This window comes from Antedon mediterranea, chromosome 7 (genome assembly GCF_964355755.1).
Source record: "Antedon mediterranea chromosome 7, ecAntMedi1.1, whole genome shotgun sequence".
NCBI classification, from domain to species: domain Eukaryota; kingdom Metazoa; phylum Echinodermata; class Crinoidea; order Comatulida; family Antedonidae; genus Antedon; species Antedon mediterranea.
In genome coordinates, this window is record NC_092676.1 from 1,631,097 (window position 1) to 1,645,587 (window position 14,491).

The 14,491-nt window shown below is 34.6% G+C and overlaps 3 protein-coding genes across 3 annotated transcripts in view; 2 read left to right on the forward strand and 1 right to left on the reverse strand.

Moving 5' to 3' along the window:
- Nucleotides 1-14,491, reverse strand: part of LOC140055360 (small ribosomal subunit protein eS4-like) — a 53,190-nt gene that overhangs the window by 24,205 nt on the left and 14,494 nt on the right. The window lies entirely within an intron of this gene.
- On the forward strand, nt 1,807-5,082 carry LOC140054780 (headcase protein homolog). The gene has a single exon (XM_072099867.1). It carries the CDS (start codon nt 1,978-1,980, stop codon nt 3,520-3,522), a length of 1,545 nt encoding a protein of 514 aa, XP_071955968.1. The 5' UTR covers nt 1,807-1,977; the 3' UTR covers nt 3,523-5,082.
- Nucleotides 7,396-14,466, forward strand: LOC140054689 (beta-taxilin-like). Its single transcript, XM_072099768.1, has 13 exons — nt 7,396-7,506; nt 7,981-8,055; nt 8,387-8,516; nt 8,731-8,834; nt 9,325-9,495; nt 9,809-9,874; nt 10,054-10,182; nt 10,465-10,584; nt 11,363-11,437; nt 11,570-11,662; nt 12,007-12,102; nt 12,218-12,335; nt 12,734-14,466. The coding sequence occupies exons 1-13, from the start codon at nt 7,477-7,479 to the stop codon at nt 12,946-12,948; spliced, it is 1,422 nt and encodes a 473-aa protein (XP_071955869.1). The 5' UTR covers nt 7,396-7,476; the 3' UTR covers nt 12,949-14,466.

Sequence of the window (14,491 nt, forward strand, 5' to 3'; positions counted from 1 at the left end):
AATGCCCAAATATGGTAGTGATATGACACCAAAATGTCCATATGAGCATGTTTTTTGTCACATAAAGTTTGATAAGTGTAGACAGAGCTTAATATAACTGATATATTTTGATCTAGTGGAATTTCACACGCAACGACGACAACTAACGCGACGCAAGTAATTTGACCAATCACAACAGTTGCGGTAACCAACCTTAAAAAAAAAATGACGGATGCACAATGAATGTGCCACGATTTTAAATCGTACATAAGTTGGCCTATTGACTAAATAAAAAGAACAATATGCCCGACATAATCAACATCTGTAAAATCAGAATGATTGCATTTTGAAAGCCTTTCATTCGAAGGTTGCAAGCGGCTTAATTAATCCACCCATGGAGAAATGATTTCTCCATGATCCACCGGATCAAAAGGGCTTCTGTTACGTAATAAGAGAACCCTGGATTTAACCTTGCAACTTGACCTTGGTATTGACCATCATGACGTCACTTACACAAACGCCGATTTAAAAATCAATTGCACTTTGCAGTAGTATAGTAGATGTTCAAACATTATTTAGAAAAAAAGTGGACTTCATTCACAAGCGCAAAGCACCTATTATAAGAATAAATATTTATTTGATCCAATACAAATAACAAACACTACAATCAGTAAAATTTAAGAATGGATCAGTGCGACTTCCATTAATGCCAAAAATGGCGGCATACACAAGTTCTTTGATAAGAATTTAAGATCTTAAGTACGTATAGGCTATAACTATGGGATACAAACAATGGGACTTGAAAATGAATGTTATAAATAACATCTCAACAAAAGGTCACCATAGAGATAGCTCAATCGTATAATATGCTTTTATAATCTTAAAAAGATAAGCTTAACAATGAGGCATTGTAAAATAAGGACCGACATTTAATATAAAAAATATACTAGACCTACACTTGAGTGTTGTAACGGTTTTTTCACTTCGCTGTGTTATTGTTTTGATGTAAAACCACGCATGCGTAAAATGAAAGGCGTGAGTAATTCTAGCGGTTAACCGCATCTTCCAAACGGTATTCCACATTTTTATCTCCTTGCAGGCCGACTACGATTATGAATTACGATTACGTGCATCCTATCCGGTCATATCTCAACATTACGTGCAATTTAACATGAAATTAAATATCAGAATTATAAAATAATCGTTTACTTGGCCGGACATTGCTAATAACAACACTAAATACTACTAAATTGATGTGTTTTTGTTATATATAATAAAATAGATAAAGACTAACCAAGTACTATGTATCATAAATTGTTATAAAACGGTAAATAAAGACGACGAGAAAGCCATTTGAATTTTAAATGAAACTTCATCAATGCTTCCATATAAAGGTGTTTGTAATAAACAATAAGAAGTGGGGATGCTGTTTTTGTTACAGAGGAAAATAAATAAGTCGTTTAATAAAAACAAAGGCAGTACATTTACATAGTATACGCTACATTCCAACCACACGTGTTCTTTGTCTAATAATTGATAATACATTATGCATATACATACTATTTAATAAATCAATGCCTATTAATGTAATATTTATTATTAATATTTATTACATTACACGTTCATTTCTGAAAGCGTAATAAAAACATCAACCTGGGTTACTACCGGTTAAAATGAATTTTTCGTAGCTTTGTTTTGCTAATCTAAGGTTGAACACATGCTTGTGTTTACATCTACGGACAGTCAGCAAAAGCCTTGGCCTTGTTAATGTGTAACCAATCAGCTGCAAGAACTGCGAGCTACACCTGCAAGCCGACCAATCACAGACAATCAGCCAAAAAATCCGGGGTAGTTTTTCCCGGTCACCAATTTTCTCCACAGTTGTAAACATAACACAGAAAACCAAACCTTACGGTTGATGTGCTGAGCATTTTAGCTTGAAAACACCGTTTACTATCGGGCTTTTTACATTGTTTTTGTGATTTTATACATATTCACATGCCGTTTACCAAAGAAGAGAAGGCCAGGCAGCGTGCTGACCAATTTAGAGAGGTAAATAATAATGATTTAGAAGAAGAAGATCCGGATTATAAAACATGTTGTGTGCCGCCGTCTGGATGTGTAGTGGGTAATGCCGTGCATATACGAGACCCGGATGTTGTTATGAAAGTTGTATGCAACAACAAAGATTGTACCTATGGAGTGTATATGCACAAGCCGTGTTTTGCCGAGTGGGAAGAGAGTGTACTAACGTACCTACGATCGTCAGGACGGGCTAGAAGCTGGTCGGAAAAACAGCGTCGCCAAAATTTGTGGACAAAGAAAGGATACGACTTGGCATGGAAGGCATGTTCCTGTCGTTGCGGAAAGGGCCATCTACGAAAAGATCTCGATTGGCTACCACCAAAGTCCTTGGATGTAGCTGATCGTAAGAAAGCCAAGAAAAAGAAATCAAATGATAAGCCAACTATAGGTCGGGCTACGACTCTACAGCAACAGAATAGCAACGGATCGACAACATCAAACGGTGTTCATACTCACGGCGGTCATATATCAAACGGCCACCAACATACAGGCAATTCCGTAGGAGGAGGATCGTCGCATAACGGACGTCTTCGCCACACCTCCGGAGCTTCCGTATCTTCGACAGACAGCTTCAGCAGCACACCACCAACAAGTGCGGATGAGTTCCTGTACTCGCCTGGTCCATCACCACGTGTCAACAACGGACATATTATACGACTCGATTCGAATTCGTCGTCAGATCGTAGTTGGTCGCCGAATGGCTCCCAAACAAGCCAAAGGAATGGTTTTACATTCTCTCGCTCGAATTCGCTGAGCAGCAGCAAGGAACCACCGGTTGACAATGCTCCTCGACAGATGTCGCCGAAGACAGTCGATAATCTCAATGACTGTCTATTTCTACGCAGAATGGACTTGTCCACATTTTTCGAGGTCCTTCCACGACATAAGCTGAATCCGTACCACATCAAGATGGACGAAGACGGCTTTGCGGCAAACGAAGAGATTCGGAAATTTATATTCAACACCATGGTTCTGCACAAGGCAACCAGCATGGCATGCTCGATGTGTGCTCGACAACTACCAATCTTTGATCGGTACCCCTTGATTGACGGAACCTGTTACCTTACCCCCGTCAAACACAGCGATACCAATCTACAAGTGAACCTTAACGGTAAACTGCAGTATCTGGGCGCAGTGTGCATGTTATGTTTAGAAGGCGTGCACAGCGTTCTATGCCGCAAATGTAAGACACCGTGGGATGGCAGCCATCATCAACTCGGAACTCTATACTCGTACGATATATTCGCCGCATCGCCATGCTGCTCTGGCCGCGTTGGTTGCAAGCAATGCGGTAAACCGGTTATAGAACTGAGTCGTGGACCGTACTTCTTCAGTCAATATTCGCAGACTATACGTTGCCCTCATTGTGGAGTACCAGATTTCCATTTCATAAAACCATTGAGCAGCTACGAGGTTCGCGCCAACCAGATGTCTGCACAGCAACGACTAATATGTTAAGAAACATATCGTTTACGGGTATAATAACAGAACATTGTCGTATGTAAGACTATTTTTATAACGTTGATATTTTTAAACGCAAGTTGTGGACTAAAAGAAACATTTTTTACTGGAACATTGTTTTGAAAAGTGTTTAAAATGTGTTTACTCAAAAGAAGAATGAGTATTTGAACTTGAAGTTCTATAATAATCTTTAAAAAATAATAATTTGCATATTACGTTCATGATATCGTTATACGAGAATCTGTACGAATCCGATGTTACATTAAAATGTTGTAATGGATTCACGATATAGGCCTAAACAAAGTTAGGATCATCATACATAATATAGGCGTATAATATTACCGTAAGAGATATTTCCAGAACATAATAATAAATGATAGTTTTCTTTTTAAATTTATATATCATACACTTTATATATGATTACAATATATTAATATACAACTTAGTAAACTTAGTATGCCTTTAGGTAAATATAAGAAAATTGCGTTGCTTTGGTAACAACAATACGCATTATTCGCGATAACAATAAGTCAAATATTACCTTATCAGATATCAAGAAAAAAAATATATACTTTATTTTGTACTGTATATAAATTAAAAAATGCCTATATGGTTATTATCAGTCCTTTTTATCAAGGAATTTAACATATCATTTTGTGTGTAATTATTATTACTAATTAAGTTTAAGCAGCTTATTAAGGGATGTACAATTGTTGATCACCAAAGGACGGTTTTCATAGTAGAAAATAAGAAAAAACGAACGATGTATAAAATGTTTGTAAAGAAGTTAATAACAACAATTTTTGAAAAGTTGAATGTTTAATATTTGTTAAAAATTGCCTTGTATCGTCACGTGACGGATGCATAACCGAGAAAGTCTTTCTGATTGGTTTTTTTTTTAAATGAATGAAACTTTATATTGCCATATATGGTCAAATCAAACTAATAGGTCGTAAAATGTATTTTTTATCAGTAAACACGTTTTTCAGCAAGTACTACTTGTAGAGGTATTTACACTTTTGTATTTTTAGAAAGTTAAATCCTTACAACATTTATCATTTTTTTTAAATAATATTTAAAAATCATTTTAGGTTGGAATAGACATTTGTGATTGCAAATACTATTACGAAAATTCTTTTCAAATATTGTTATCAACTAAATAATATGTTTAAGCAAAATGTCTATAATGATTACGAAGTATAGCTAGCTAGGCCTATCATCATTTTGGCCAATAAGGTATTTTAGTTTGGAAGCGACAGGGTTATCTTGGCTTTCCGATATAGAGTGTGCCTCGTATTATAAGACTGATTTCTGCACTTGCCTATGTTATATCATCATTATTAAACTTTGAAGTAAAGTATAAGGAGTTGTAGATAGGCTAGCCCTATGTTTGTTTTGATTTCGATGGTGTTGTACCAGTGATGACAGGTTCATTATGTGTGACTTGTGGCGACGGCTATTCTTGCGGTTAACCACTAAATGACGAAACTCGCGATTTATATCGTATGGTGTTCAATGCATCCTATTTGAGTCAGTACGGTATACTATAGTACCCAAAACTTGGTTCCCACTAGGACGCGACGCAATGACGTAAACCGCAACGTGAATTGACCAATCACAAGCGACAATTGGATTCATCCATCGCTTTTGATTGGTCAATTCGCTTGCGTTGTCTCCTAGAGTGGAAAACTAAACTTAGAGGAACGCGCTATTAATGCTTGGTTCCCACTAGAGAGACGCAACGCAAAGTGATATAATTATTCGACTGTCGTTTGTCATAGGTCAACTCGTATGTGTTACGTCTACGTCTTGCATTGCGTCCCAATGGGAACCAAGCTTTAAGGAGACTCGGTGGTTCTCTCATTTGACGACGCAATGACGAAACCGCACAAGTACAGCGGCGGTTCACACTAATACACGCGCGCCATGCAAGTACACCAATCAGTCAGACGTGGTCTTACAGGAGGACAAGCGTTGAGCCTCGTGATTTTGGTAAATTACTTGCGTCCAAATTTGGAAACCAAGCTTAAAATGTAAGGTATACGATAAAATTGATCGATTTGGAATTTCCCATTTGCAACAACATCAACAGGTTCATATTATGAGTTTGTAGGGATGAGTGAAGTGTAACAAAATATTAATACTACCCGATGATTGGACGATGTTTTGTTTGTCTTCAGTAAAGAGGAAGAAATCAAGCAGATTACATCCGTCATAAAAAAAAACCTAAAACGCCGACACTTAAAAATCAAAACAAATGGCTTGCCTCGTATTTTAATACATCACCCTGGTAAGTTGTAGTCATGGGGGAATCGCTAATATACCTTTATGGGAAGGTTTACCCGAGTGAAGACAAAATATAGATACAAATTGGCATAGGTACATTTACCCAGTAAGTTGGTAGCTATACACACCAAAGTTAGCGATAATCGACCCGTGAGATCAACTTTATGAGGAACTAAAATAGCTGTACGCCTAATTTCCTCATGAAGCATGTTGATCATGATCACTCACGTTGATGACGACAATGATGATGTTGATCACGACGTCGACAAACGAATATTATGAAAACATGATGACAATTTGACAGCAGTAAATGAGAATGTTGTACAACAACAATGATGATGCGATGATTATGATGATGGTGATCACGTCAATGAGTAATTGATTACGGTGATGACAACCATTATGATCATGTTGATGATGGTGCAACAGACGACATGAGGCAAATGTTAATGTTTGATAATTGGACGGTTTACCAGAGCTTTTCTGCGACAGAGTGAATTTAAAAATACATTTGATGTCAAATTAAGATGTAGTACAACAAACACAATGTTTAATATCAACAATATAAACATCAATTTCTATATCATCGTCTCTTTATTTATATTTCATCCTATGAAGAAGATCCCTAGGAAAGGGTTTGAAGTCAACAGCAGTATTAAATTTCCCTTTGTGTTATTCATGTGGAACCAGCTTTTAAAATTCTTGGCACACTTCCAACATTCATCCAAGGGACGTTCTTAATTTCAAAATTCACATAAAAATAGCTTATGGTTTTTCCGAAATATTATTTTTAAACTTCGACACATTGACATTAACTTATATAGGTCTATATTTATTAAGGCATTGTTTGATTATTATTATTATTATTCATAATTACAATCCAATTTATATAGTGTAATATGTTTGATTGCAGATGTGCATATTCTTCTAGGGTGTGTGTGAAATATGATTTATATACATTCCATAATCCGTCTGTCGACTAGAGAGGGCCAACCGCGAATGAATAACAGTCGTTCGTAGTTGTTTTGTCTTATTTATACACTACAGTTAAAAAAAAAGTATATACACTAGTGTATACATTTTTTGTGAAGGATCGCCGGACTATGTCAATAAATAGAGTACGGTTTTATTTATTATATTGTCAATTAAACGACGATAAAATATATATAATTTACGTTTGGGGTAAAGTTTATTTTCGTATTTGGAATTTACAAATTTAAAGTGGCTTTAATCAATCAAAGTCCTCCACTAATAATCTTTGCTATAATACAGTTACTGCTTTTAAGCAGTTATTTAAAAATAACTTGAGGGCGCTAGACACATTTAACGTTCTATCAAGGATCTACGTCTCTCTGACCTGTTGGTAGAGGCAAAGCATGGGAAAAGTCATATTATTTAAAAAAATTATAAATATTTTTTTAAACAATTATACAAAATGTCTGGATGATGAAAATTGCATCCATACTGAAACATTGTTGTCTTCACAACATTTTTGTCTGAACTTGACAACATTTGTTTTTATTTTGGCCCAAATGGCTGCCCATAATCGATCAAAAGCACACCACCAACAACTTAAAAAACCGCACATCCATTTCGTCGTTGTTGCGGACTACCTACCTAGAATATAGGCCTAATACACGATTTGGATTAAAATCATCGAAGAAAATGGCTGAAACAAGCACAGTTACCCCTTTGGTAAAATGAATATTTTCTATTTAAAGTATAGCATAAGATGAATGTACAGACACTTTGCAAAACGTAATTTAATAAGTTACTAAACACATTCGTGTTTCTGTTAGGCCTAACCGTGCTAGCTAGGCCTCTCTGCTGCCTGTCCATGTATGGCCTACATTCCACACACGCACGCGGGCTTCCTTTGCAACTACCCTTACAGATTACAAGGTCATAGTTACTTAAATCTGAGGTAAAAGTGCGTGTTTAATCCTATATTCTAAGTGTTAACTTACGCCATTTGTAGGATGAAGGATCTTTGTTTTTAAATTAATGATTAAATTAATTTTTAATCTAAAAAATAAAAAAAATAAATAGAAGTTTCCTCCTAATAAAAATGCATGGTAAACTTGAAAATGATTTTTTTTTGTTTTCCTCTTTTTAATTTGTATATATACACATATGCATAAATCATAATTATAATGTTTATCAATGTAGGCATCTACAGAAGAAACTTCAGTGGAAGCTGTTGAGACAACCTTTGTCAATGGAGATGTAGATGAGATAAAACAAGTAAGACCGTATTGTGTGGTAACTTTTTATCACATTATATTATCAGATCCAAATGAACTTATTTAACAATCTAAGATCGTATTATATACAACTATAATAAAACATGTCATATTTAAAAAGAATTTTTAAAAAATATTTAGATTTTGCATAAATATAGCATACACATTCCACGGACAATTTTACATTCTCAGTTCAGTTAGACATTTAAATACAGTACTATGATGTGGTATATAGGTATATACAGTACTCAGTATAGTATATTAAATAGATATAAGTGATTTAATTAAAATTATGTTTTACAGTACATGACAGTAATCTTTTAACTTTTTAGAGTGAAAAAAGAGATCAGACACCATCGCCTAGTCCTATGGATAATTCGTCAGACGAAAGTAAAACCACCGCAGTGCCAGAGACGCAAATTGTCCCGCAAGACACCAATATAAAGAAGAAGAAAAAGAAAGGTCTTTAAAATAAAATTTAAAGGTTTCGATCAATTAAGAATAAAAATTGAATCTTAAATTGGATGGACTTCTTTTCTCTGAAGCTCGTCATCATTGGACAGTTTCAAGTCACTTCTAAAAACTCACTTGTTCTGATTTTCGTTTTGAAAGCCCCAGGAGCTATGATCGTTGGAATGGTACTTAAAATTTTAAATATTTATCTTAACTTTGTCAGGTCGTGATGCTGACCACATGAGTAGAGCCATCATCCAGGCATTAGATGGGCTTGACACGCCTGAAGAGAAAGTGACAGCTCTCAGCAAGAAATATGCAGATGTGGTAAATAAACATTGATTGATTATAATTCTAATACCAATAGACAAAGAATGATATACTCTCTGTGTCTCTGTTACGTATTGTGGTTATTTCAAATAAAAACTAAACGGCTCTTCAAAACTGTGGCCTTGAGGCTGTTCACAAACATACAAGGGGGAAAACATAACCTCCTAGGTGTAGATAACAACTATAAATATGTATAAAATATGCATAATTCTCTTGTTCATGGTGGACTAACAATTAAAACATATGTTTAAAAAGCACTGAAAAGGACAACACTATCTTTTAACTGTCTTTCGAAATGAATGATTTTGTATTTAATGCTCAGTATTTGGTTTTCACAATACCTAGTAAATGGAGGATTGGGGGTGGAGGGATGTCAGTTGAATTGCCAACTATTATTCCTGACATGCTGGTGAGAACCCTGTTCATAAGGTTTAATCAAATACTAGCTTGTATCTCTTGAAGCATTTAACGATAATATTTTCTTTAGTTAAGAGAACATCGTGAATTACAAGGCAAGTTGAAGCTTCACCAACGGCAACTGTCTCAACTGCAGAAGGAGCGAGATCATCTGCAGAGTGAGCATGGAAAGGCTCTGCTGGCAAAGAGCAAACTAGAGAGTCTCTGTAGGGAATTACAGAGACATAATAAAACTGTCAAGGTAAATTAATTATAAATTCCATTTGTATATCACCCTTTCATTGATAATGGTGCTGTGAACTTAGATGTCACACTTCCTCCCTAAGAGTCATGTCGTCAGTGCTGCCAATTCTAGCTCTCTTTCGGCCTGGATAACCCTTTACTCGTCTCAAAAGATGTACTAAGTTTAAAGTGCATGCAAGCATTTTGTAAACATTGGCTAGATGTCCTTTAAATAATCTTGACCCTTCAAGTTGACTCATATTCAATGGTTTAATTTCTTCCAATTCGGACTGCTGCATAATATGGAGAATCTTAATAACTTGTTGTTTTAGGAGGAGAGTTTGCAACGAGCCAGAGAGGAAGAAGAAAAAAGAAAAGAGGTTTCTGCCAAGTTTCAGGTAAAGATCCTCCTACTGTTCTGGGTTGATTAAATAAAAAAACATCTCTATCTAATCCTCTGGTTAGGTATAGGCAGGCAATCCAGTATCTGATTAATCATCATAGTATATCTCATCAACTTGTTTAATACACATTTAAATTTCAATATTAATAATTAATTTCTAAATTAAATTTTTAGCAAACAATAAATGAAATAACTTCACAAATGCAAGAAAATCATGCAAGAAATATGAAGCTGAAAGAAGAAAATCTAGAGTTAGCTACAAAGCTAAAGAACTTGGTTGAACAATATGAACGAAGAGAGGAGGTATATTAAAATTGACTCCCCAAGTTCTTCATATATGAAAAAAGAAGGCATATTAGAACTTGCTTCCTAAGTCCCTCAAATATGACAAAATAGAGGAGGTATGGTAAAATTTACTTAACTAAATCCCACAAATATTGACAACATTGAACATTGAATCCCTAAGTCCCTCAAATTTGAAAAAAGAGAAGATATTACATTGACTTGCACTAGTTAACTCCATTAAAACCAAAACTCTGATATTAAATCAATGTCATCATCATCTGTTTTTTCAAATATTTGTAGCATATTGATAAGATGCTAAAACACAAGGAATTAGAGGCTCAGCTGTTTGATGCTAAACTGCAGCAAGGTAACCTGACATTAGCAGAAGAGAAAGAAAAACACATCAGAGAAAAAGCTATAGTAAGAACTTTCTTTTATTAACTCAATTTCAGACTCTTCCATCTTGTGTCCATATTATCAATAACAGATTTCCTTGAATGAGGATCAACAATTTCAGACTCTTCCATCTTGTGTCCATATTATCAATAACAGATTTCCTTGAATGAGGATCAACAATTTCAGACTCTTCCATCTTGTGTCCATATTATCAATAACAGATTTCCTTGAATGAGGATCAACAATTTCAGACTCTTCCATCTTGTGTCCATAGTATCAATTGTCGTATTCGATTGGGAACTTTCGTTGTCAACGTAAAGATTCGTTGAGTACTTTTTGTATTCGAATTGTAAATTTGTGCTCAACAGAAAGTCATTCGAATAGAAAACATTACAACGAAAGCTTTTTCGTTAAGAACAATCTCAACGCTCAAAATACTCCGTTAAAGAAGTACTCAACGGAAAAACTGTACTCAACGGTGAAAGTCTAAATCGAATACGACAATTAACAGATTTCCTTGAATGAGGATCAACAATTTCAGACTCTTCCATCTTGTGTCCATATTATCAATAACAGATTTCCTTGAATGAGGATCAACAATTTCAGACTCTTCCATCTTGTGTCCATATTATCAATAACAGATTTCCTTGAATGAGGATCAACAATTTCACACTCAACTGGGATTTTTGCTTGTGTGAAGTAGTATAATTATTATTCCTTCATTATATTATGAATTGTACTTTATTTTATAATTATACAAGTTTGTCTTTACATATGAAATTTTTCTTTCTTTGATTTGTAGCTGCTTAATGAAACCGCTGAAGCGCATCGTAAGTGTGAAGTATTAACCAAGCAAGAAGCTCAGTTGAAATCACAGGTAAATTTTATTTTTCATTTTTTAAAAAACTTGTCGACAGCTAACAGCAACCAAAAATCTTTTCTCTTTTAAGAATATAAAAATATAGTTTATTGATGTTGTTTTTTATCTAATTTCAATTCAATCTTCCAGCTTGGTGTCTACACAGAAAAGTTTGAAGAATTTCAAACAACTTTGACTAAAAGCAATGAAGTATTTCAAACATTTAAACAGGAGATGGACAAGGTAGGCAATGTACAACAACATGGCTATGTACAATACTCTATTGTTATGATTTTCCTGCAGTAAAATACTAGATGCCTTTTGGCTGGCGTAATATGGTTTTCTGGAAAGTCTGGTACTGGGAATGTGTTTTTAAAACCATTTGGAACCTTTTGAACCTTAAGAAAAGGTGTTGGGAGAGTTTCTGGTTTTCAAAGAATTTGGTATTGGGAGAATTGACTTTAATACAACAAGATTTCTGAAGTAAAGGGAAATTCTTGAATATATATTATATTAACTAATATAAAAGTGCATATTGAAAAGTTGTTGTATTGTAGTAATACTGTATGCTTGTGTTGCACTTGTAGATGACTAAGAAAATCAAGAGGCTTGAGAAAGAAACAAACATGTGGAAAGTGAGATGGGAAGGAAGTAACAAAACACTGAAACAAATGACAGAGGAAGTAAGTGCCTGGCCTTCTAAACCAAAACATCTAGGTTCAAGCAAGTCAATTTGAAATGATTTTAATGAATGAACAGTAAAATAACAAATCTGTTTTTGTTTTTATTTTTTTAAAGAAAGTAGAGACTGTTAAACTAATGACCTCTCAAAAAGCTAGAATAGACAAACTAGAGAAGTTATGTCGCGCATTACAAGCTGAAAGAAACGCCATGGCGGATCAAGCTAAAACAAATGGTAAGCTTTCTTCATTATCTTTGTTGACCTCATCTGAAAAGGCCAAATGAGTGGCATGAACATTTGAATATTAACATAACAAACACCATTCTAGGAAACCAGTGACAATTTGCTAACATCTTTGTTTATAAACAAACTACCAAAAAAAGAAGGAAACCTGTTCATCATCATTGATCCTTTCCTCAATAGCAACAAGCCCTATGGTTGTCTTTGCCATCGTATCGTAGGGGACCTTTCAGGATGTAAATCACTTTTGAGGATTTAGAGAGAAAAAAGATTTTCAATTTTATCTGTTTTTGTTCATGTATGGTATCAAAATAAATCAAATCATCCTCATTATTTGTATCATTTTTGGGGAATATCAACTGTTCTATAAAATCTTTAATATTGTTTCTCAGAAGAACAATGCCAGGTTAGTTCACCATCTGTGAAAGAGGAACCAGATTCAGAAATAAACGTTGAGAATTCATCTGGAACACATGAAGAAACAACAACCGAAGCACAAGAGGAAACACAAGACACAGATAAAACAACATCATCTGAAATAATAGATAAAGATTTAGATAATGAAAAAGCTCAGTCACATGCCACACAATTACTATCAGAGAATTAAAAATATATTTTTGGAGAGTTATAACAAAATCAGATTAAGATAAGAAAATACGATATTGACTTTGTTATGATTAAAGTAAAGGTTTGCGGTACAACACATGTCTACAAAATCTCTATGGCCCTGTTTCTTCTGCCAACTAAATACCGTATATTATACGGTATTTTTTTAATACCGTATATATACGGTATATTTTTGGCAGCAGAAACTGCGCTCATAAAAAATATACCGTATTTTGTATACCGTATTTTCCCCACAAAATTTGTGGATAAAATACGGTATTTACAAATTTATACCGTATTTGTTGTACCCGTTTCTGCTGCCAATAAAAAACCGTTTTTTTTTTTTTACACGACAAAAGGTCAACATTCGTGTTTTTATTTTCTGTCACTGTACACACGTGTATAGATATATTCGGCGAAAATGTGGAGCGAAGACGTCACAGTTTTACTAAATAAATGTGTGTGGGGAAGCTAAAATGTCTGGCCAACTAAAAGGTAATAAAAGGGACAACCACATTTATAAAGACATTTCTAAAAAAATAAAGCAGGAGTATGGAATAGACTTGTCTCCAAAGCAAGTAAACTCAAAGCTGAAGAGCCTGCGAAAGCAGTACAACATTGCAAAATACAATAACTCGGGGAGGAGGGAATGAATTAATTGTCCCCATTATGATGTTTTCTCACAACATCTCTATCACAAGGGCTAGGCTGTTGAAAGTGAGACGTAATACTTCCTTTATTGCGACTTTTAATTATCGATCAAATAAATGAATGGCAATTTGGGTAAAAAAGATGAAATTTAACACGACCACCCAAGAAGTTTGTTAGCAGAAACGGGGTACTAAAAAATACCGTATTTTATACCGTATTTTTAGCAGTTGCAGCAGAAACAGGCCCTATCTGCACTATCAATGTGACAAAAAAATATGATGTGCCCATATATGAACATGATTTGGTCATATCACTACCATATTTGGTCATATCACTACCATATTTGGTCATATCACTACCATATTTTGGTACATCACACATTTTTTGTCCAACTAGTTTGATATTTGAAGCCTTGATGTTTAATCTACAGGACATTTGTATCATAGCAACCAAATTGTAAACACTCTCAATGTTGTTTCCTTTTTTTGGAAACATGCATGGTGTGTACTGCAAACCTTAATTTACTAGTACTAATAGTATGATTAAACACAAATTTAAAAGGGTATATTTTTATGTTGCTCACAGTTTAGCAGAATGTATGCACCACTTAAAAATGAGTCATTTTTGGTGAGAATATGTTTTTTTATGCCACCTTGGTTAAATATTAATCTACCTTGATAAATCTTGCTTTATCACCTCTATTGCATTGTGGGTTATATCATGGAGTTTACTCCATGGTTATATACAATACATTTATATTGTATGGTTTCAAGCCTGTCACCAGCATTATTTTGTAGGGGTTCTTTTTACCACAAAATGGGAAACAAAAATTCATTTATGGCTAGGCTTGTTATGGCCTATTTACCATCACAGTCCCTAGTCACAAAAAAGGT

Excerpts from the sequence above, each read along its gene's own strand:
- LOC140054780 (XM_072099867.1), top strand. The coding sequence starts at position 1,978 with ATGCCGTTTACCAAAGAAGAGAAGGCCAGGCAGCGTGCTGACCAATTT.
- LOC140054689 (XM_072099768.1), top strand. The coding sequence starts at position 7,477 with ATGGCTGAAACAAGCACAGTTACCCCTTTG. Across the intron at positions 8,517-8,730 it reads AAAGAAGAAGAAAAAGAAAG|GTCGTGATGCTGACCACATG; the intron begins GTCTTTAAAATA and ends TAACTTTGTCAG. Across the intron at positions 11,663-12,006 it reads TTAAACAGGAGATGGACAAG|ATGACTAAGAAAATCAAGAG; the intron begins GTAGGCAATGTA and ends TTGCACTTGTAG.